The following is a 21895-nucleotide window of genomic DNA, read 5'->3' as shown; positions in this document are numbered from 1 at the left end:
AAATAAAAATCTAAATACTGAAAAAAATCCAAAATCACCTTTAAAGTTGTCCAAATTAAGTTCTTAGCAATGCATATGACTAATCAAAAATGTTTGGATATATTTACGGTAGGAAATTTACAAAATATCTTCGTGGAACATGATCTTTACTTAATAGAAGAAATCATCTACTAACAAAGGTAAAGGTTTATTATTTTAAACATGAAAACATGAAAACATGAAATAGTACTGTACATGTAAATAAATACAAAAACTTGACAGAATTGAGAGTAGAGCACAACCAAATTCTAATAAGTAAGCATTTTTACATTTTTACCTTACAACACAAAATCAGCATTCAAGACTTACTGAATAGGATCCCTGAGAGGTTCTTTTGAATAAAGAAACATACAGTGCACTAGTGAGCAATTATCTTTAGAGCTATATGGCAGACAGTCTGGCAGACACAGACCAACCAGCAAATAACTAAGAATAGTGTCTTAACATGCTAAATTTCGTTAACCGTCATCAGTAACCTCCCCCACTCGAATTCAAAAGGGTTTTCGAGCAGGGTTTTGTGCATCGAGCTATGGGCTCATCTTACCCGAATATGCTCCTTGAAACTACCTTGTTCCCACGTAGCGGAATGAGTTTAGACAAAGGCCTCTGTGTGAGTATATGCTAGATGATGGCACAGATGGGGCACCCACGCTAAAATTCAAAAAGGAACAAAAAGAATTGTAACTGAACGCAGCTTAAGTGAAACATTGGCTGACACGCTTCCTAATAAAGGACCCATGGGGGAACGGGACGCGTGCAGGGCACGTACTGATTACCAAAAGCAGCATCGCAACGCTCCTTTGTGTTCAGTTTATCATCACAGACGTCCTAGCTGAAAGTGCATTAAACAATAGTGAAAATAAAATAAGAATACACAACTGAAACCGCATATCACTAGTTTAAAAAAAAAAACAACAAAACAAAACAAAAAAAACTTTAAATATGTTTTACACATGTTCTGCATTCCCGGTTTCCTTCTGTCGTTTAGTTTATTTCGCAAACGTTCTACATCAATTTATATAGTATTGCTACATCTGGTATAAAGTCGCGTCTCAAACAACAGGATATTAATGGTGCATTTCATATTCACCAAATTAGATGTTCGATAATATATGGATGCGACGGTGACACGTCTGCGCGCAAAATAACCGAATAACGCGTCCCTTTTGTTTGACTATTTGAAATTCAAAACCATTGACTTGGCCCGTGCAGATGGGTCAACGACGCCAAAAAATGCTTTAGAAAACAACGAAAGACTAGGAACTTAGGGAAAGATGAGGGGCACAAGTTACAGCATCATTAAAAGGGGGCTGGTGAAGGGAGGCCATCTGGAGACCTCTCCATGACGCGTGCTGGACGCGTGGATCCCATGGGGCTCCGAGGACCCCTAGCTGAAAATATTTGACAACCTATCATGGGTTAGACGTCCTTTTGTGCTTTCGTACAGATAAAACAAGTTTAACAGAAAGTATAACGTAGAACAGACACGCGTACGCGAACGTACATGGGTTTTTGCATAGTTCACTTCCTATAATGTGAAACGAACAAATTCTTGTGGATTCTACGTGTATACAAACGCTATACATTCAAACAATGTTTGTTGAATGCAGTGATCACATATGGTTTGCATGGCAACTTGTAGGTTTGCTGGGGGACGCGTGCACTCAACCCCTCCCCATAAACGCCAGAGGTACAGGTGTAAAACCCACGTCATCATATAAGGAAAAAAAAAACTATTGTTCATCACAATTTACAGACAGATGTTACGTTACAACGGCGTGGCTTGGGAATCTGTCTGTTTAATTTAAATTATGAATGCTTATTCCGCCCTAAACTGGATCCCAATCTCGTGTCCTTAACGCGTCACCAGCATCCCTCTTCTTTTCATTAGCATGCTTTTTTCCTCAACCATTTATATAAAAGAACACTAGAAACGTATTTAAGTTATGTCATAAAGTTAAATAATAGATGCAAATTGTTCCAACACAGTTTTCAGCCTTTTTTCTTTCATTCTGTTCAATGGAGATACGCAGATTTGGAGAATGGCTATAAAATATCCATTAATATACGTTAAGTTTGGTAAAAATGTGTAAAATAATATATATAAATAAGCTATAGTAGTACATAAGCAGTCAGTTAATAAACCATAGTAGTGTATGAGCTGTTTATCAACATTTCTCATAGTCGAAATCTAACCATCGGGAAGAAAGAGCAACAAATAAAAATATATATCGGATATAAACCAATATATGTTGGTTCATAAATATTGATTTCCAAAAGGAGATTAAGAGAGGGGTATAATTTATACACGCTACCGACGCGTCCTTTTGTTCTGCAGTCTAAAGTTATTTGACCAGAGGAGTTGTCTGAGGCGTGGGGGCGTTTCCATGACGCGCCGGACAGGAATATAAACCCAGCGCGAAACCTCAGTTCTGCACAGACGACATCTACCTACTGCAAGCTCAACATGACTCCTAACGCCGCTGCTGCATCTGTTCTGACTTATGCGCCCCGTACCGTGGCCATGAGAAAAGAAGCAAACGAGCTGAGAAGAACTTTAAAACCATTACTGGAAAAGAAACGACGAGCGCGCATCAACGAGAGCCTCAACCGGTTAAAAGCGCTCATTCTCCCTCTCACAGGCAAAGATGTAAGTTCTTTTCGTAGGCTAAACACATTATATTGGATAGTCTGTATGAAGTGCTGATGTGATTCTTACGTTGCCTGTTCTTTATTTTAGAATTGCCGTTACTCTAAACTGGAGAAAGCTGATGTTTTGGAGATGACCGTCAGATTCCTGACTGATATTCAATCCACTCCGACTAAAGGTGAGTTTTCTTCAGATATCTTTTCCTTTCGTCTCATATTATGGTCGTCTGGTGTAAAATAGTTTTAAAGCAAACTAAATTCTGTATATATTTCTGTTTGCAGATAGCGCCGATAGTCTTAAAGAGGGGTACACTGCTTGCCTCCAGCGCGTTTCAGCGCGCCTACCGCAAACCGGCCTAGACACAGAAACCCGCCATCGCATCAGCGAGTTCATCCAGCATTCAATGATGCCGAAGACACCAGCCTGCCAGAACTGCTGTGCACAGAGCTCCAAAATGATGACACAAATCCAGCAAAAAATTCTGAATTTAAAATCTCGCAGCTCAAGAATCGCCACCCCAGAAAAAAGCAACGCTGCGACTCTCAGTCGACCTCAGCCTGTGATCACCGATGCCAAAGTCTGGAGACCGTGGTAGATCTGCCATACAACTGACTATTGTTATGATCTTTAAACGCAAGCCTTTTAGAATTGTACATATTTGCAACTTGTGTAGTCTCTTGAAAATGTTTATTTGATGAATACGTCTCATCAAATCACCTATAAGTATTGTATACTTGGTTTTTCCAGTCCAGTGTATAGTAATGGAACAGACCCGTTCAAATCGTTTTGTTTTCATAAAGATCCTGCGCGTAACCTGTACATAACGTGGTTAGATTTATGCCCTTCCGCGGGTTAAATCGTCGGTGGCTCTTGAAAACGCCTAAGTAAAACCCAAAGGGTTGTTAATTGTAAGACATTTGCACTTCATACTTTAGTATTCTGGGTTGGTGCAGATGAATTAAACGTAAGCACTTTGTGTTGTTCACTGAAATCTCTATTTTAGGAGATGTGCTGTTTATTTCCATGTTTATACATTTATGTGTTATGCTATGATGTCTATACACTTATGTGTTATGCTACTTTTTATAATAAAAGTTGTAGGCTACACAGCTGGTTTTCTTGGTATTATTCTTTGTGTACAAATACAAATAACAGAGCAATGCACATACACAATAGAGAAACGCAAATTTACTCTCAAATATAACAATGACATGGATTTGGGCGCGCAAATGAAGACAGATTGGTGGCGTGGTGATGCTGTACCACGTGTAGGTCTATAACCACGGGGAATGTAAATGAATAGGACTGTTGATAAAAACACTCGGCCTATACGTTGAATACAGCACGAGGTGCATTGGGAAAAAGCGTCTGCCAAATACATAAATGCAAAGAATAAATGACAGCTGCTTCACCTTCAAAGCGTCATGTTAAACGTGAACGCTTGCAGAAAACCTGGTCTTTGCTGCCACCTTTCGGTGGTTTAGTTATAGCGTGAATTGAACAAGAGAAGTGTAGTTTTTTTTCTAACCAATTTCAACGTTTTAACTTGTGGCTAAACGTAACGACTAAAGTCTTTAATGCATAAACGGCCGTTGTTGTTGTTTTATTATTATTTTTTAAATAAAACGTTGCTTTGTTTTACAACAAACAGCCAAGGGCCAGTTTATGGGATCGCCATGTGTGTAACCTACTTCTGATAATAAACGGAAGTAAACTATCTACACTAGGTAATATGAACAGGAAACCAATTCACGCCCATACTTTATTTATTAACAGCAGCATCGGTGTTTGACTTTCACCACGTCTTTTACCACAGTACTGAGAGTAGTCTGGCCAATCGATTTACCCTCCAAACCTGCAGCTCCGCCTGACACAGTCCGTTTCATTACGACACGCGGATTCGGGGTTAAAGACGAGACTCGAAGCAGCTCACGATGTCTATTTCAAACACACAAGCTACACCATCCATCCAGATCTGCAGGTAAGACTCTCTTATGTACCTCTAACATTTTAAATGTCTGAATGAACGGATCTCAGTGTACGTCCGATATGAAGCGGCCCTATAATCCGCAGCCCGCTCCACAAATAGAATAAGATCCTTTCCGGACATCACTAATACGTTTAACAAAGAGCGGAACGCACGAGGACGTTACTTTTGTTCATTTTTAAACGGCTTAAAATGATGTTCGGATGCTGGTGCATTTTTTCACACCCTTCATGCCGGTCACATCATGGTATGTCGTATGTGATGACCTCAACAGTGATGCTGATGTAGAGCACCGACAGAGACACAAGGTTATTTAGGTCGTCGGGGCAGAAATATTTATTCAAGATATATACGGGGTTTAAATAGCATAGTATATTAGATTTGGTTACGATGACAGTTAAGCAAAGACGATCCTGTAATAACGCGGTGAATAAAAAGTACAAAATGAAATCGAAATGGCTGTAGTGGCTGATCGTTTCTTAGCATTTTGGCGCTCATTTATAAATGCGTTCGTTTTCAGGATTAAACGTTAAGAAAGCCTGACTGTGGATAGCCGGCTAGCGCGGCGGTACAGAACATGTCGTTCGACTCTCAGGCGACTGCCCTCTGGTGTCTGTACGCGGTACAGTCTGCACACGGGCAAATGACGCCATCGAGTTCACCACGTGTGTATTTCGTGAGACTTTTGTCAGTGTTTATTGTCACACTAGCACACTTGGCCGGTGTGTTTATGTAAATGTGCAGATCTGCATGTTACTAGCTCATGGCGCTGAGAAAGTACCAGCTCTTCCACCATCTGGGGAAACAAAACTGGGTGGACAGAACACAGAGTGCCACATCGAGGTCTGTTCTTCGGCCGTTTTGTGTCTGCTGGAAATATGCTAATATTAAAACGTATGATCGTTTAATTAACTTAATTCCAGTGATTGGGACCTACCTGGTTTGCAAATGAAAGACCGCCATGGTAATCTCTACTACTTAACTTGATCTACTAATACAAAGCGACTGTGATTGGTCCATCCTGATCAGCGCTGAGAAAATTAACATGTATCACGTGACAACACTAATTTATGTGTTTCAGCATCGGTATGAACAATAACAAAGAGACTTTTACAGTCATTAATTAGTACGTTTTACATCGTACAGCTGTCCAGAGATTTAGACTAGATCATTGTTTTTTCTAACTTTTTATCGTTTTGTGTCCCCACATATGGCTTAAATAGTTGTCTTTAAACTGACAGTCCTCAGGTCTGATAAATCAACCATAACTTATTTCCCACATGATTATGTGGTGAAAGAAAGCTTTTCGACACAAAGAGTATTTTATTTTACTTTATTTTTTATAAATCTTGAATTGCAAATGCAATAGCTCCCCCCTGGTGAAAAAAACAGCATATGCTGGTAGGTAGGTTTTGATGCTGGTTTATGCTGGTCCTTGACCAGCAACATGACCAGCATAAACCAGCAAAGGACCATCTTAAACCAGCATCAAAACCTACCTACCAGCATATGCTGGTTTTTTCACCAGGGCCTCTGGACAACTTCTGTTCTCTCACCATAAGCGAGTGTAAATAGTTCTTGCTTTGCCTCAATCGCATGCTTCAGACAGTTTTTCGTTTGTTTGTTTTTATCTGTAATGACTGCAGTAGACTGCTGGATTTTGCCGAGCTTCAGGCATATGAGAAAAAAGTTCTGTTTCCTGACTTGTACTCAGAATTAATATTTCAATATACTTTGCATGTTTTACTGCATTTTCCTCTCTAACCAGGACATTGAGACCTTTGGCATAAATGTTATTATAATGCTTTCAATTTAGTTTTTTGTATTGTGTTAATAAGAAAACGCATTTTCAAAAACAAACATTTGTATAGGCTTATATAATAAAAACCTTATCACTGTGTGTGGCATTTATTTATGTTTTTTTATGGTTCAGTAATGCATTTTTCCTCATTACACTCAGCAACAAACAGTGGCAGAACACGGTCAGTGTAACCGTGCACGTTATATTCACATGCTATTGTTGCACAGATACCAAATTTACTCAGAGATAACAAAATTTACTTGGTTACTTGGCAGCCAGTGTGAATCACTTACGGGGCGACATCCGTTTTGTGGGTGCTGAACCAATTGGGTCACTTTGTTACAGTCTAGTTGAAAACAGGGCAGTATGCTTCATTTTATTGAGACTGGTATTTTGTTTTTGAGAGAGGTCAGATGTATTCGTCATTATCCTCATATTCTCAGGTAGGAGTTGTTGTTGTTGTTCTGTGTGTGTGTGTGTGTTTCAAAGATGCGGTTAAAAGCATTAGTGATTAAACACCTTGTATCAAATTACTTTTAACATTTTATATACTCTTTTTAGCTGTTTTAGTGAACTAAAGCAGAAACTGAATACATATCACTTTTTGATGCAGTGTTGCTAATATAGTTAACAGTACGGCATACACTCTAAACAAAAATGGCGCTAAATAGCACAAAAAGTGGTTCATTTGCTTGTAATCATGGAGGGAACCACTTTAAGTGCTATACAGCACCTATCTTTAAAGGTGTTATATAGCACCTTTATCAAATGTTGCTATGTAGAACCATAAGAGGAACCTCATTCTCCTCTTCAGATTTTAGATATGTTACTCCAAGCTGATATGTCTGCTGTAAATGGGATTGAACTACAATGGCAAAAGCTGTTTTGAATCACTTTTAAGCTTTTCTGAAGTTAGAAAGTCTCATATGGGGGCCTTGGAATTTTTTCTCATGATGCCATGGGGGCAAAAAGGGGCAAATAATACATTCTAAATTAATGTGGTTTTTTAAATTAAAAGACTAAGTGGGAGTTAGAGAGCCTTTAAAGAACTATACAGAGGCTTAATGGGTTCTTTGTATGGCAGTGGTGCTACATGGCACCTTAACCTTATAGCATGCACTTTTTTTATTTGTAGAGATACAACATCAAGAATAGTTAAATATTTCATGCTTTGGTACTTTTTAAACTTTTATATCATTACATTCATTCAGCTGATAATTTCTCAATATCTAAAAGTGCAAAGTCCTATTCACCATCTTTTCTTCTGCACCTTATGATCAGAAAAGTTAATAGAACTTAGGGCTGCACGATTATGACAAAAATCATAATTGTTGATTATTCCCTTTAAATTGTAATTGCGATTATTAATTATGATTATCACAATTTACATTGATGTTTTGAATAGCTTTATACCACTGTTTAAAGCAACTGCATGCCACATCTTTATATATATATAGTTTCTTCTTTAAATATAAAAAAAGTAAAAATGTATATTTTTGTCTGTATGTTTGTTTGTGTGAATGTGTAATAAAGAGCATTTTAAATTCAAATTCTCTCTCTCTCTCTCTCTCTCTCTCTCTCACACACACACACACACACACACAAGATCACACACACACACAAGATCTTAAGAAAGCAGATTAATGTAAGTGAATTTTTTTTTGTAATTGTGCCTTGGAACGATTACATAATTGTGGCATCTGTAATTGTAATCACTATTAGAAATTTGATGAATTGTGCAGCACTAATAGAAATTTTAAACTTCTGCTGTAAAGGTTTGAGTGTAATGAATGGGGAAGGAAGAGAGAAATCTTGTTTTTCCTGTTAATGATAAACTCAAAAGTTTGATGCAATCAGACAACAGAAATCTGACAGTATTCTTTCTCACTCTTGTGGTTCTCACTCTCTTGTGTTTCTTTCATTTTGATGTTGGTTGGCATAAACGCAATAAATATTGTAATAAGCAAAAGATTTTGGGCTCAGCTGTTCATCACTTGACTGATTGGAAGTGGCCTTTAAATCAAAGTGGGTCTTTTATGCTTTGGGCCTGTCCTGTTGTGGAGCCAATCTCCTGTTACATGACAAGAATATAGTGACATGTATCTAACTACAAAATCAAAAATGAATGTTATTTTGCCAAAATAAATTGAAGCCAGATTGTGTGTGTGTGTGTGTGTGTGTGTGTGTGTGTGTGTGTGTGTGTTTTTTTTGCATTGTGACTTTATTTTCATGACAGGTACTGAAGTGTAACTATTTTATAAAAGTTGAACGAATGAACTAACAAATATTAGTTCTGTTCATTTTAGTTAACGTGTGTTGTAGAGAAAACCGTGAATACTGTCATTGCTAGCTCTGTGAGTTGACTGAAGGCCTGCACAATTTGAATGAAGTTGGGTGGAGTCGGAGTCAGTGAAACACTCACACTAGTGGTGTAGGTGATGATGATGTCATAATGTGTGTGCAATGATGGAGGAAATGAATTAAAGCATGTCACTGCCGCTGATACAGTCACTGTTGTGTTGGGAACTTCTCGAGTCTCTGTTGTCTAACTTTTAAGGAGTCATGGAATCTCATTATGAGCTCAGCAGGTAGAGTTGACTAGCAAACACATGATCGTGCTCTTTTAGACAGACGCATTATTTCACACCTTTCATACATAGTCACACATCATATTCATATTCTTCCGGAGTTGTAGATTTGTGTGTTTGTACTGTGTTTGACATGGATTTATTTTCAACAAAAGAGGTCCGTGAACTAGTATCGTAACGTCAGTTTGTTGTTGTTGTTGGTTTTATGAAAAGTTTTTTTTTGTTACGACTTGGCTGTTCAATATTTCTCACCAAACTGGTTGTGTATGAAATCATGACTGTTTATGTGTTAAACTATGTTGTGTCATCATGTGTGTTTGTTGTTGTCTTTAATGATACCAGTAGAAAAACAGAATGATACAGCAAAAATAAATCCAGTGCTGCTAGATTAAGTATCAGCTAGTAAATATAATTACTAGCTATAGTAATTCTTGTAGTCAACTGACATTACAATATATGAATCTGGAAGCCTGGGACTTCTGCCGATTTGTCCCACACAGCTGTTCAAAAGTTTGGGATCAGTAGGATTTTTAATGTTTTTTAAAGAAGTTTCTTATGCTCATCAGTGCTGTTTATTTGATCAAAAATGCTGAAAAAAGTAATATTGTAAAATAATATTACGACATAAAATAATGTTTTTTCCATTTTAGTATACATTTAAAATCTATTTTATTGCTGTGATCAAAGCTGAATTTTAAGCATCATTACTCCAGTCTTCAGTGTCACATGATCCTTCGGAAATCATTCTAATATACTGATTTATTTTCAGTGCTGGAAACAGTTGTGCTGCTTAATTTTTTTTTGGAAACTGTGATACTTTTTTCAGGATTGTTTAATAAATAAAAAGCTAAAAAGAACAGCATTTATTTAAAATAGAAATCTTTTCTAACACTACCATTCAAAAGTTTGGGCGTCAGTAATTTTTTATTCTATTTATTTATTTATTTAAATACTTTTAATCAGCAAGGATGTGTTAAACAGATAAAAAGTGATAGCAAAGAATTATTGTTAGAAAATATTTATATTTTGACTAAATTCTGTTTTTTTTTTTAACTTTTTATTCGTCTAAGAATCCTGAAAAAAGTATCACGGGTCACAGAAAAATATTTGGCAGCACAACTGTTGCCAACATAGATAATTCTAATAATAAATCAGCGTATTAGAATGAATTCAAAGGATCACTTAAGACTGGAGTAATGGCTGATGAAAATCACAAGAAGCAGCTTTGCATTACAAGAATAAATTATGTTTTAAAGTATATTAAAGTAGAAACCATTATTTTACACTGATTTTTTCCCCCTGTACACTGTAAAAAAAACAACTTAAAATAATTTGTAAACTGGCTGCTTTAAAATTTTAAGTTCAGTCAACTCAAAAAAAGTTTATTCAACTTGAAATGTTAAATTATACTAAGTGACAACTTGGATATATGAGTTGAATCAACTTAATTTTAAGGCAGCTGGGTTACTTACCCATCTGTTAAGTTTAACAAACACGTAACATTAACATTTCAAGTTGACTAAACTTATTTTAGTTGACTGAACTTAAAATGTTAAGGCAGCAGGGTAACAAATTATTGTAAGCTGACTCAACAAATTTTTTTTTTTACAGTGTATATTGTATATATATGCATAATAAATGCAGCCTTGATTAGCATAAGAGATTTCTTTAAAAAACATTACAAGTCTTACTGATCCCGAACTGTTGAATGCCATTGTATGTAAGGCTGTATCAAAGTTATATAACAAGATAATATTACTTAATATTATTGTCAGATGCTTTAAATTAATAAAATTTGAAAGTACTTTGTTTGTTACAGTGATTTAATTTAGGTGAGAAAGACATATACTTTAGGGATGAACAATATACAAAATGTTGGTCTCACCATTGGATATAATACTGTGTTGTGCATCCCTATAAAACCTGGTCATTATATGCGAAGGTTTTTTCTTTAATATTTCAGGATCATGCGTCCTGATGATGCCAACATTATTGGCAATGTTCATGGTGGCACTATCCTAAAGATGATTGAGGAAGCAGGATGCATCATTGGCACACGCCACTGCAATACTCAAACTGGGGTGAGTTTTTTTTTCTCCCTGCTGCTTTTTCTTTGGTCTTATGGTTAAAGGGACACTGAATGCAAGACTTTTAACATTGGAACAAACATCTTTTAGATAAACAAAGCATGATGTGTTTTTCTTCACATGTTCAGATGTTCAGATGTAGCTGAACATTCTAATTGATTTGATAAGTGATAGATGAAACTCACCTAACTTGTTAAAAAATGAGCTGTCATCGTTTACTGCTTAATTAAAGGGGTAAAATTAATAAATAAAAACAGACATTTTAGGACCATTTTCATTTGCTTTTTTAAAAATTATATATATATATTTTTACCACACATTCTAATTACATTTCATTAGTTCAAAGCAATATGTTTCTCATTTATATATATATATATATATATATATATATATATATACACACACACGCACATATAAAAGTACTTATATATATTACTTAATTGCAGACGGATGATAATGAGATCAGATCTCTGTGCGGAGATCTGGCTGTTGTCAGACTCCTTGTGCATACAAAAATCTCACTGGATTGTTACAATTAAGGGCAAAAGGTTGTGTAGACTGATATTTCCTACTGACACACTACAGCAAAAGACCATTTTTTTGTTAGTGAAAATACTAACTTTGGCACAGTGTTGTGAATATATAATTATTATTATTGTTATTTTTTTTTTCTTTGACCCTGATTCATGCCTTCTGCTTAAAAATGGCCATTGTCCGCTGTAGCCAGAAGAGGGCACAACAAAGTCATATATGTAGCACAATGTACACACAGTACAAATGTATATGCAGCTACTGAGTTGTAGTAACCTGGTATACTAGTGCAAATAAATAGCATTTTCTTCTGGCAAATAGGATCGCTGTGTAGCTGCTCTGGCCCGTGTGGAGCGCACAGACTTCCTGCACCCAATGTTCATCGGAGAAGTAGCCCACGTCAGTGCTGAGATTACCTACACCTCCAAACACTCGGTCGAGGTGCAGGTCAATGTTCTGTCAGAGAACATAGTCACAGGTCAGTGAACGGTCATGCTCATGTTCATGCTGCACTTTTCCATACAAGGAAAGGCTATATAGTGAACAGAGCCTTGTCTTAAATAACACAATAAAGTATCATTATAGTAATCCAAATGATAAATGCACTGTATTTCAAGTCTTTAGTCATGTTAGTGTTTTATGTGTGGAGCACACAAAGTTGTTATTCATTGACAATATTCACCGCCACAGCTCTCATGCCTCATTCACAGTTTTTGCATAATCAAAATTGGTGAGCCACAATCGTTATGAGATGTCCGAGGACCAATGGCAGTCAATATATTTTGCATAAAACCTGAGATGTTACATCTTCAGCTCTACTCATTCAGTCATGGGAAAAGTGTAAACACCTCCTTATGAAAATATATATTTTTTTACACAATAAATATGTATTCCACAATTACTGTGTAACGTAAACAAGAACTAAACAAGAACACAAGTCTCTAAACCCAAAAAAACACTGACACAAAATGCAAGGAATTTGTTTATTATGATGACTGTACGATAACTTCATGAATTATACATGAACTGAATTCATCAGAAGATTGCATCAGCCATCAGCCTGCATGAATAATTGAGATTCCATTGAAGCTGATTAAAATAGGTGTGGATGCATGTCATTGTGTACATTCTTTTTTCTGGGTTAAAGGTCAGCATTTAGTTTTCAAGAGTTCTGTGTCAAAGTTCATTGTGGTGGCAACATCCTGTGGTCTATCACATTATCAAAGCAAAATGAGCTTCAGTTGCTGTTTCATATTGACTTCAGAAGTAAGGATTGATCATTTAATTTCAAATTTGCCTAAGACCATACTGCATTATTTTCCTGTTTAACACTGTAAAGCTGCTTTGATACAATCTGGACTGTATGAAGCGCTATATAAATAAAGGTAACTTGACTTGACTGAAAACATTGGGCGCTTTGCTATATTAATAGGTGTTAGGTAGTTTAACAGTAGCCTACAGTTATTTCAAAAGCTGATGCTATGTTATCCCCCTTTCTCTGAACTCATCTCAAGATGGAGCTATAACTCAATACAATTAATGAAAATATGCAATGTGATTCTAACTCATAAAGAGAAATATGGTGCTTCATCATAGAAAGACATGATCACCCTAACAGATTTTTTTGAGGGGTAGTGTATCACAGACAAGGATAAAAAAAACAATACAAGAAAAGAAAAAACTGTACGGCTAAAACAAAAGCACTGTCCCCAAGGCACATGTTGTTACCACAGCAACAGGGTTGTCATGTGGCAAAAAGCGATCCAGCTCGGCGTGGGCGAAGTACCCAGTCAGTAGTAGTGGAGGAAGTGACTGTAGAAGTCGCTACAAAGAAAGACACCTCTGGACTCCCTCCGCTTTGGAGTGGCCACATTTGGTTACTTGCAGCAAATCAAACAAAGCCAGTAAAAGAACATGTCTGGCTCATATTTCACTCCAAAATCAAAAGAAGGAAACACAAAATTAAATTTTTTTCAGTGAAACCTGCTTTTACATTGTTTTGTTTCCCCATTACTGTAACAGTATGTGCTTAATTAGTTGAATTTCCCCCAAAATTCTCATTGCCCTACAAATGCATTATTATCAGTAAATGGTGTATTACTTAACAAAATCTTAATGGCTACCTTTTCTTGTTTTAAAAAAGAAAAAGTTCTTTTGATTTTTCTTTATGACCATGACACACTTAATAGTGTCAGTGTTGGGATCCGCTTAAAAGATCTTCTCCATGTCTATTGTATGTAAGATAACCTTTTTTTTAATTTCATATACCACTTTTCACAATGTTTTGAAGCAGCTTTAAAGACAATCACAATATTATTGTTTATAATACCTCAATATCTCCACACATTACTGTCGCATTAAGCAGATTAGCATTTAGCTGTGTGTGTGTGTGTGTGTGTGTGTATTTAACATTTGACTGAATATGCAGAACACCTTTAATTTATTATACCTCTACACATTGTAATGCAGTATATATTTAATAAATTATTGTAATGACAGTTTTGATACTTTGTAATACTTACCTATTAAAGGTTAACTTTTGTAGTGTATTATAACACATTAGATTGTGTGTCTTACTGCATTATACTATCAAAAAGTATAATTAAACTATTATTAAATAAGCACTTCTGTGGAAGAACTGATTATTAGGTGCATTATAAGAATTATGAATGCATTATGTTACATTACGACCTATACTGCTGTTTAAAAGTTTGGGATTAGTAAGATTTTTAATGTTTTTTTGAAGTAGTCTCTTATGCTCATCAAAGTTCTATTTATTTGATCAAAAACACAAAAAAGTATTTTTGTAATTTATTTCTTAATTAATTTATTTCTTACTTTAGTCTTCAGTGTCACATGATCCTTCAGAAATCATTCTAATATGCTGATTTATTATCAATGTTGGAAAGAGTTGTGCTGCCTAATAATTTTTTGGAATATACCTTTTTTCAGGATTCTTTGATGAATAAAAAGTTAAAAAGAACAGCAGTTGTTCAAAAAAGAATCTTTTCTAACAATAAACGTCTTTACTATCATGTTTTATCAATTTAACACATCCTTACTGAATAAAAGTATTAATTTCTTTATAACAAAGATAGAAAAAATATACTGACCCAAAACTTTGAGCGGTAGCGTATATTGTTACAAAAGATTTCTATTTTAGATAAATGCTGTTTAATATATATATATAACATTGATAATAAATCAGCAATGATTTCTGAAGGATCATGTGACATTGAAGACTGGAGTAATGATGCTGAAAATTCAGCTTTGATCACAGGAATAAATTCTATTTTAAAGGAGAAGTCCACTTTCAAAACAAAGATTCACATATAATGTACTCACCCCCTTGTCATCCAAGATGTTCATGTCTTTCTTTCTTCAGTCGTAAAGAAATTATGTTTTTTGACGAAAACATTTCTGCATTTTTCTCCTTATAATGGACTGATATGGTCCCCGATTTTGAACTTCCAAAATGCAGTTTAAATGTGGCTTCAAACGATCCCAAATGCGGTTGTAAACGATCACAGCCGAGGAAGAAGGGTCTTATCTAGCGAAATGATCGGTTATTTTCATTAAAAAAATACAATTATTACAATAATTATGTATTCTGGTTTAAGACAGTTAGGGTATGTCAGAAAACTCCCTTGTATTTTTTTCCCTCAACTTCAAAATTAATTTTAAAATCATCCTACATCACTGCAGAAGTACCAGCACAGTCTTTGCAAAGTGAACATGCGAAGAAGATCAGACACCCTTAACAAAAAAGGTAAAACAGCGATACAGGACGAGAAACATGAGGGAGAACATGAGATTTTCGACATACACTAACTGTCATGAACTGGAACAAAAACAGTCCAGGCAGAGTAAGACAAGACAAGCGTTTGACATTAAAAAAAGTATATAAATTATATTATTTTTATTAAAATAAGTGATCAAGATAATTTACAACCGCATTTGGGATCGTTTGAAGCCGCATTTAAACTACATTTTGGAAGTTCAAACTCGGGGCACCATATCAGTCCATTATATGGAGAAAAATGCTGAAATGTTTTCCTCAAAAAACACAATTTCTTCACGACTGGAGAAAGAAAGACATGAACATCTTGGATGACAAGGGGGTGAGTACATTATATGTGAATCTTTGTTTTGGAAGTGGACTTCTCTTTTAAAGTACATTAAAATAGAAAACCACTATTTTAAATTGCAATAATATTTCAAAATATTACAGTTTTTGTTCTGTATTTTCAGTCAAATAAACTCAGCCTTGATAAGCAGAAAAGACCGAAATATTTGAACAGCAGTGTATATATAATGCAGTGTGTTTACTGGCTTCAACTGCTTCTGTTAAAGCCTCTTTTAAACAACTGTTACATTAAAGCTTTTTTTTTAATATACCTTGTTATTATAATTTAAAATTATAATTGTTTTTGTTTTTTCCCTAATTCATTCAATGTAAGCATCAGTCCACACAATCAATGTTTCATTCTCACACACTACACGTTAACCAGTGATTATCCTGTTTTAAGGCGTTTCTGTCGAGAGGTCTCCGGCTGTCTCAGCGCTGCCCCTTTAAAGGCTCGTGCTGAGCCGCGGGGAACCGCGCGGAATGAGGGCAGACTTTATGTGCTTCTGTCATGTTAACTTAACGTCACGCGTCACCAACACAGGCGGCAGTTGCAGCGCGATACCTGCATAGGAAAGCAGTCTCCTCTGCAAATGCAGCGTCTTCCTCCAGAGTTTAAACAGAACGTAGAGCAAAATCTTCACTGTGCCAAAGAAAACAATATATAATACAAACAGAAACATGAAAGTGCATTGCTTGTCAAGCAATAAATGCAAGCATACATCCCTGAATATAAATGAATCGTGGCCTGGAAATCACTGCCTCTTTATGCCCTCTTTCATACACTCTTTGCGCTGTTATTGGCTGGCTCCATTAAACTGGTTAATAATACATTACTGCCACCTAAGTGCATAATAGCAACAGTAACTATACCCGTAGCTGATGTGGACAGTATTAGTTAGCCATCAGAGTAATGTCTTTATCACTTTTTACAAAATAGACAATTTCGTTTCATATATATGTGACACATAGTCTTAAGCATCACAAATCCAGCAAAGAAGCAAGGTTCTTTGCCTTTCGATTAACCTTTGTTTCCTGGTATGACACACTTTTAAGGGCTGTGTATGTGTTTGTGGCTGTTTATATACATGTGTGAACTCAGGCTAGGCCATCACATGACTCTTCTCTTGGGTTGTACACACACACAGACAGTCAGGGCCAATCTTGTCAGCCTCGTCTCGCTCACACTCCTCAGGGGTCTCCTGCCTCTGAATGCAAGGGCCGTGATGATTGCATCGGCAGGGCAGCCATCTACACTGCCGTCTACACGCACACTATACAAATGCAGAATCGCATTAGAATGAATGCATTATCTGTCAGTCTATTAAACTCACTTACCTAGCTGTCTAAATTAGGACATACAAGATACTTGATATGTATATTTTCAGACACCTAATTACATTATAATTTAAAAGTGTACTGAAGTGTGTCATGAAAGTTGGAAATGCGCAATGGTGTTTTATCGTCAGGGCTTGTGCCACTACAGAAACTCACTTCCAAAAATATTCATCTATATATCTCTTTTTACTGAGTAAATGCACCTCATTTTGTCAAATGTATAATAGGCATAAACCACCGTCCTGTGTACTTCATGTAGTTTAAAATCTATATTAAACATGAGACAAGTTCGTAAGCTGGGTGTGTGAGAGTTGGCAGAGCCTTTAAAGGCAAGTCCATCTTTAAACAAATTGTACAGCACACCTGCAATCACTCATGTTTCTGTACACAGCCGTAGTGCACAGCGTCTTCTCTATTTGTATCTGACCAATGGGTTCATATTGAAACCAGTGATTAAAGTGTTGGCTGGCAGTAATGGAAAATCTGAGATTGTAATCAAGAGCAGACTACACTGGTGGACGTAAGTCACTGAAAAAAACATTTAGATTACCCGCCGCAGACTCAGAACATCTAAAGTCAGCACAGAATTAAAGTGTCTGTATATTTACAATGAGAATACACATTTTGATCATTAGATGAAAAGGGCTGAATTAGCAATGTACCAAATCAACATATAAAACCACTATGATTCAAAAACTTGTTAGCTAGAGAGATGGTTGTTGCTAAGAGACAAATTTGTCAGATATATATATATATATATATATATATATATAGGATCAAAGTGTGACTAGTTCCATCCAAACTGTAAAACAGAAAATGTGTGGTAGATTAATTAAAAAGCTATACCTTTAAACTTACTTTTGTTGGTGTATCGTAATCTCTTTTGGGGAATGTTAGGTTATATTATATACACTGCCAGTAAAACATTTTCTGTTTGAATACATTATAAAATGTAATTTATTCCTGAATTTTCAGCATCTTTACTCCAGTCTTCAGTGTCACATGATCCTTCAGAAATCATTCTAATATGCTGATTTGCTGCTGAAGAAAGATTTCTTATTATCAGTGTTGAAAATGGTTGTGTACACTTTTTTCAGGATTCTTTGATGAATACGAAGTTTAGAAGAACAGCATTTTGCTGAAATTGAAATCTTTTGTAACATAAACTATTGTGCAAAAGTTTGGGCTCAGTATGTTTTTTTTTTTTTCGGGTCATCGGATGCTAAGTTCACTTTTACATGTTTGAACATTAATGTGTGTTGTCAGTGTATGTACAAATCTACCCTATAATGATAAAAATCCATGCAGTGGTTTTTAATTAATCTGTAGAAATAATATCCCCTTTTTCAAATCGAGCCGTTCTCAGATGCCTGTCGGTGTGGCAAGAACTGAGCGATTGAGGTGTTGTGTTGCTGGATGTAATAATGAACGTAGTGGTCGTCATTTACTCCCGTCATTTTACTACTTATCTGAGCTGCTGAAGATGCAGTGGATTACGTTTGTTTGTGAAGGGAATGCACCTCCCGATCTACATATATCTGTCTATGTTCACATCATTCGTGATCCAGCTTCACTTACAGCAGAAGTGAGTATAAGGGCTTTTTTTTATGAATCTTTGCAATCGCCTTTCCTAATAATGTGCTAGTTAGCGAGTTCAGCAGCTAAAGTAAACAGGCTCGTCACTCCACAGAGAGAAGAGAGGGGCGGGGCGAGCAGAGCTCATTTGCATTTAAAGCAGCCTCGACCAGAATGAGATGATTTTTGCAGAGCTGATTTTGACAAGGTAAAAAGGGTGTTGTTTTACACAACCACTGAGAATTTTTAATCAAAGTATATTAGAGACTTTTCATTAAAACCCTATAGAATCATATCAACTTGTGGAAAATGGGCATCCGATGACCCCTTTAAAGAAGTAAAAGAAATTAATACGTTTATTCGGCAAGGATGCATTACATTGTTCAAAAGTGACAGTAAAGACTTTATAATGTTACAAAAGATTTCTATTTCAAATGAGTGCTGTGCTTTTAAATGTTCTATTAATAAAAAATGTACACAACTGTCTTCAACATTAATAGTACTAATTATTCAGCTTCGACCACATAAATAAATTATATTTTAAAATATAATTTTAGATTACATATTCAAATATAAAACTATTATTTTAAATTGTAAAAATATTTCACAATATTGCTGTTTTTTTTTTTTTGTAGATCAAATTAATGCAGCTTTGATGAGCAGAAGAGACTTCTTTTAAAAACATTAAAAAAACTAACCAGTCTAAAACTTTTTATCGGTAATGCAAGAGTGAATTCAGGTAAATTGGGAGACATTTTGCCATTGAGAGGACTGGGGAAATTTTTCTGAATTAACCCAATATTATTTTACATTCTTCTCCGCTCTGATTTTACCCTCTACCTTCTCATGAGGATAAAAATGTAAAATCCTTTTACAATTTAAGTTTTAGATTCTACATTCTACATTACTTATATTTATATATTTAACGTTCTACTCCACAGCATTTCAGAGTATAAAGTTGTTGAGTGGCTGATAGTAAGTGTACATTTTATGTTTTACTGTAAGACAATGTTACTCAAAATTGAAAACGAAATGTATGGTATCTTCATGCGTCCAGTGAGGGAGCTATTTTTTGCCCATGATTCTTTGCTAGTGGAAAACATGTAAATATCCCGCTGTGTAGAACCATTAGACAAGCTGCTGTGGAAACCAATTAGAGAAGCCATTCTCTCGCCATGGTAGCGGCAGAATCCCTGCATGGTTGTCATAGCAACCGGCTTGTCTGGATGACTTCAACAGAGTGTAAAATGCAAATGCTATTCCCAAAAGCAGTCTGTCAGAATTAATCCTCCTCTTTCTGCTGAATTGGTACAGTTCAGTCTTAAATTATTTGTTTTGTGTTCATACAATGTAGGAGAACAGCTCTCATTTATCCTCCATATTAATCTCTGTATTGCGACCTTGTAACATCTGTCAAAATTGGATATCAAAATGGGCACCGTACCACTAACTGTCTACGGTTATAACATTACAGTGTTTCTACAGTCTATGCATTACAGAGAATACAACATTTTTAGGTATACAAATTCTCAAGCCTGTCACTTTGTAGTTCTTTTCAGCTATAAAATATTTGGTCACACTTTAGTTTGGGGACCAATTCTCATTAACTTCAACTTTTGCCTCAATAAATTCCTAATTTGCTGCTTATTAGTAGTTAGTAAGGTAGGTTAAGTTTAAGACATTAATACGTGCTTCATAAGAGGATTATGTGAGGGAAATTAAATCTTAACATCTCTATAAAAGAAATTAGATTTTAGGGAATGCAGGATTTCCTTATTTGGGGTGTCATTATCACACTCATTGATAGTTTCATTAATTCAAGCTGTGCCATTCTGTGTGACGGCCTTAATTGTGTACTTATTCGCTCAAGCGCACGGTTTTCCTCTCTGAAATTTCTCTTGCGTCTAATAAACACAGCCTACCCAAAATAGCCTCACTTGCTCTTCAGAGAGAAAACCAGCTTCACTATGAGATGCTGAAGTCTCCATGACAACACCAGAAACTTAGTGGCAATGTATCACTTCCCTAAGAGTTCGTCAGAAGATGTGGTCTTTTCCCACGATTGGAAAATTGAACTAATTTATTAATCAATAAAGCTCATGTGAGATCGATTAAGTATTGTTCTAGTGGACTTTTTTGATCTGGGTCTTAAAAATGTCCAGGTCTCTGCTTGTACAAGCCTGGATTTTGTTTTTCAGTATGTTTTTGTGGCTCTGTCTTTTCTGTGACCCTTTAACAAAATCTCAGGAGCTCCTGTGGTTTTTGGAATATCTCAGATGTACAGTAACATGTTACGATTACTCTACTCTACAGTTACCTTCCTCTGTGTAATAAATGCATTGCATCTGAAGAGATTCACATTCATTTTGATTATGCTCATATTAATTATCCATGTTTGTAGGTGCCAAAAAATTGACCAACAAGGCAACTTTATGGTATGTCCCACTGTCCCTTCAAAATGTGGCCAAAATCATTGAAGTTCCTCCTATTGAGGTAAGAGTCTGTACGTCAGTGAACACATTGTCTTTTCTCTGAAGGCATTAGAACATTCAATTCGTATCAATTCAAATTTCAGTACCTGTTTATATGTTGTCACATACTTTCCATGATGACTCTTCAGTTAATAAAAGTCAGATGTTTTACAATGAATAACACACTTAAGCTTCATTTTGCTTTTTACCAGAGCCTGCTTATAGAGATGTACTCTGGTGTTTACGTCAAAATGTACAATCAGACATTCATCTGTGGACTTTATTGAAGTGGACATTTATGCATTTTTTTTTTATAAATGTCAAGAGATGTGTCCCAAACTGCATATTTATGCACTGCTCTCTGCCATTTTGTAGTATAAATAGTGCAAGTAGTGTGTTTATACTGAAAATTCCAAAAAGAAAAAGTGTGCTTTACAATGCACATACAATGCACTGTAACAGAAAAAATGGGCAGTTCATGCACACAACTATTGCAGCTTTAATTGCAACATTGGCTCATTTATAAGTCATACACTACAAAGTTGAGTACATTGTGCATGAGTTCATAGTGTGTAGTGCATATTTTGGGACAGAGCTCATGTAGTGCCAAATAATTTTGCTAAGATTTTCCAACATTTCTAAATCCTGCTGACTTTTATCTTTTTACAAACAAGTCACTTGTTGTCTACCAGAGTGTGTTTT

At 35.8% G+C, this 21895-nt stretch overlaps 2 protein-coding genes across 6 annotated transcripts in view; both read left to right on the top strand.

Moving 5' to 3' along the window:
- Positions 1–2492: 2492 nt before the first annotated feature.
- hes2.2 (hes family bHLH transcription factor 2, tandem duplicate 2) lies at positions 2493–3702 on the top strand. The gene is made up of 3 exons (XM_051116441.1): positions 2493–2689; positions 2780–2867; positions 2971–3702. Exons 1-3 carry the CDS (start codon positions 2507–2509, stop codon positions 3282–3284), a joined length of 585 nt encoding a protein of 194 aa, XP_050972398.1. The 5' UTR covers positions 2493–2506; the 3' UTR covers positions 3285–3702.
- A 710-nt stretch (positions 3703–4412) lies between these two features.
- Positions 4413–21895, top strand: part of acot7 (acyl-CoA thioesterase 7) — a 70548-nt gene continuing 53065 nt past the window's right edge. For 2 of the 5 annotated variants that reach the window (XM_051116419.1, XM_051116418.1), the window contains exons 1-4: positions 5325–5519; positions 11029–11146; positions 12005–12161; positions 21124–21215. In XM_051116419.1, coding sequence (XP_050972376.1) covers positions 5440–5519; positions 11029–11146; positions 12005–12161; positions 21124–21215 — 447 coding nt within the window. In that variant the 5' untranslated portion in view covers positions 5325–5439. Of the gene's footprint in view, positions 4671–5324; positions 5520–8938; positions 9066–11028; positions 11147–12004; positions 12162–21123; positions 21216–21895 lie in introns of those variants that run through there. The other 3 variants (XM_051116421.1, XM_051116420.1, XM_051116422.1) reach the window with 3 other exon arrangements.

Source organism: Labeo rohita, chromosome 8 (assembly GCF_022985175.1).
Source record: "Labeo rohita strain BAU-BD-2019 chromosome 8, IGBB_LRoh.1.0, whole genome shotgun sequence".
NCBI classification, from domain to species: domain Eukaryota; kingdom Metazoa; phylum Chordata; class Actinopteri; order Cypriniformes; family Cyprinidae; genus Labeo; species Labeo rohita.
The sequence above is the reverse complement of the archived record's forward strand: the minus strand, read 5'-3'. Positions and strand labels throughout refer to the sequence as shown.

What these genes read in the sequence shown, in the direction of transcription:
- hes2.2 (XM_051116441.1), top strand. Translation starts at nt 2,507, where the DNA reads ATGACTCCTAACGCCGCTGCTGCATCTGTTCTGACTTATGCGCCCCGT. An exon ending in TCCCTCTCACAGGCAAAGAT is followed by an intron (nt 2,690 to 2,779) that starts GTAAGTTCTTTT and finishes TCTTTATTTTAG; the next exon opens with AATTGCCGTTACTCTAAACT. An exon ending in TCAATCCACTCCGACTAAAG is followed by an intron (nt 2,868 to 2,970) that starts GTGAGTTTTCTT and finishes TTCTGTTTGCAG; the next exon opens with ATAGCGCCGATAGTCTTAAA.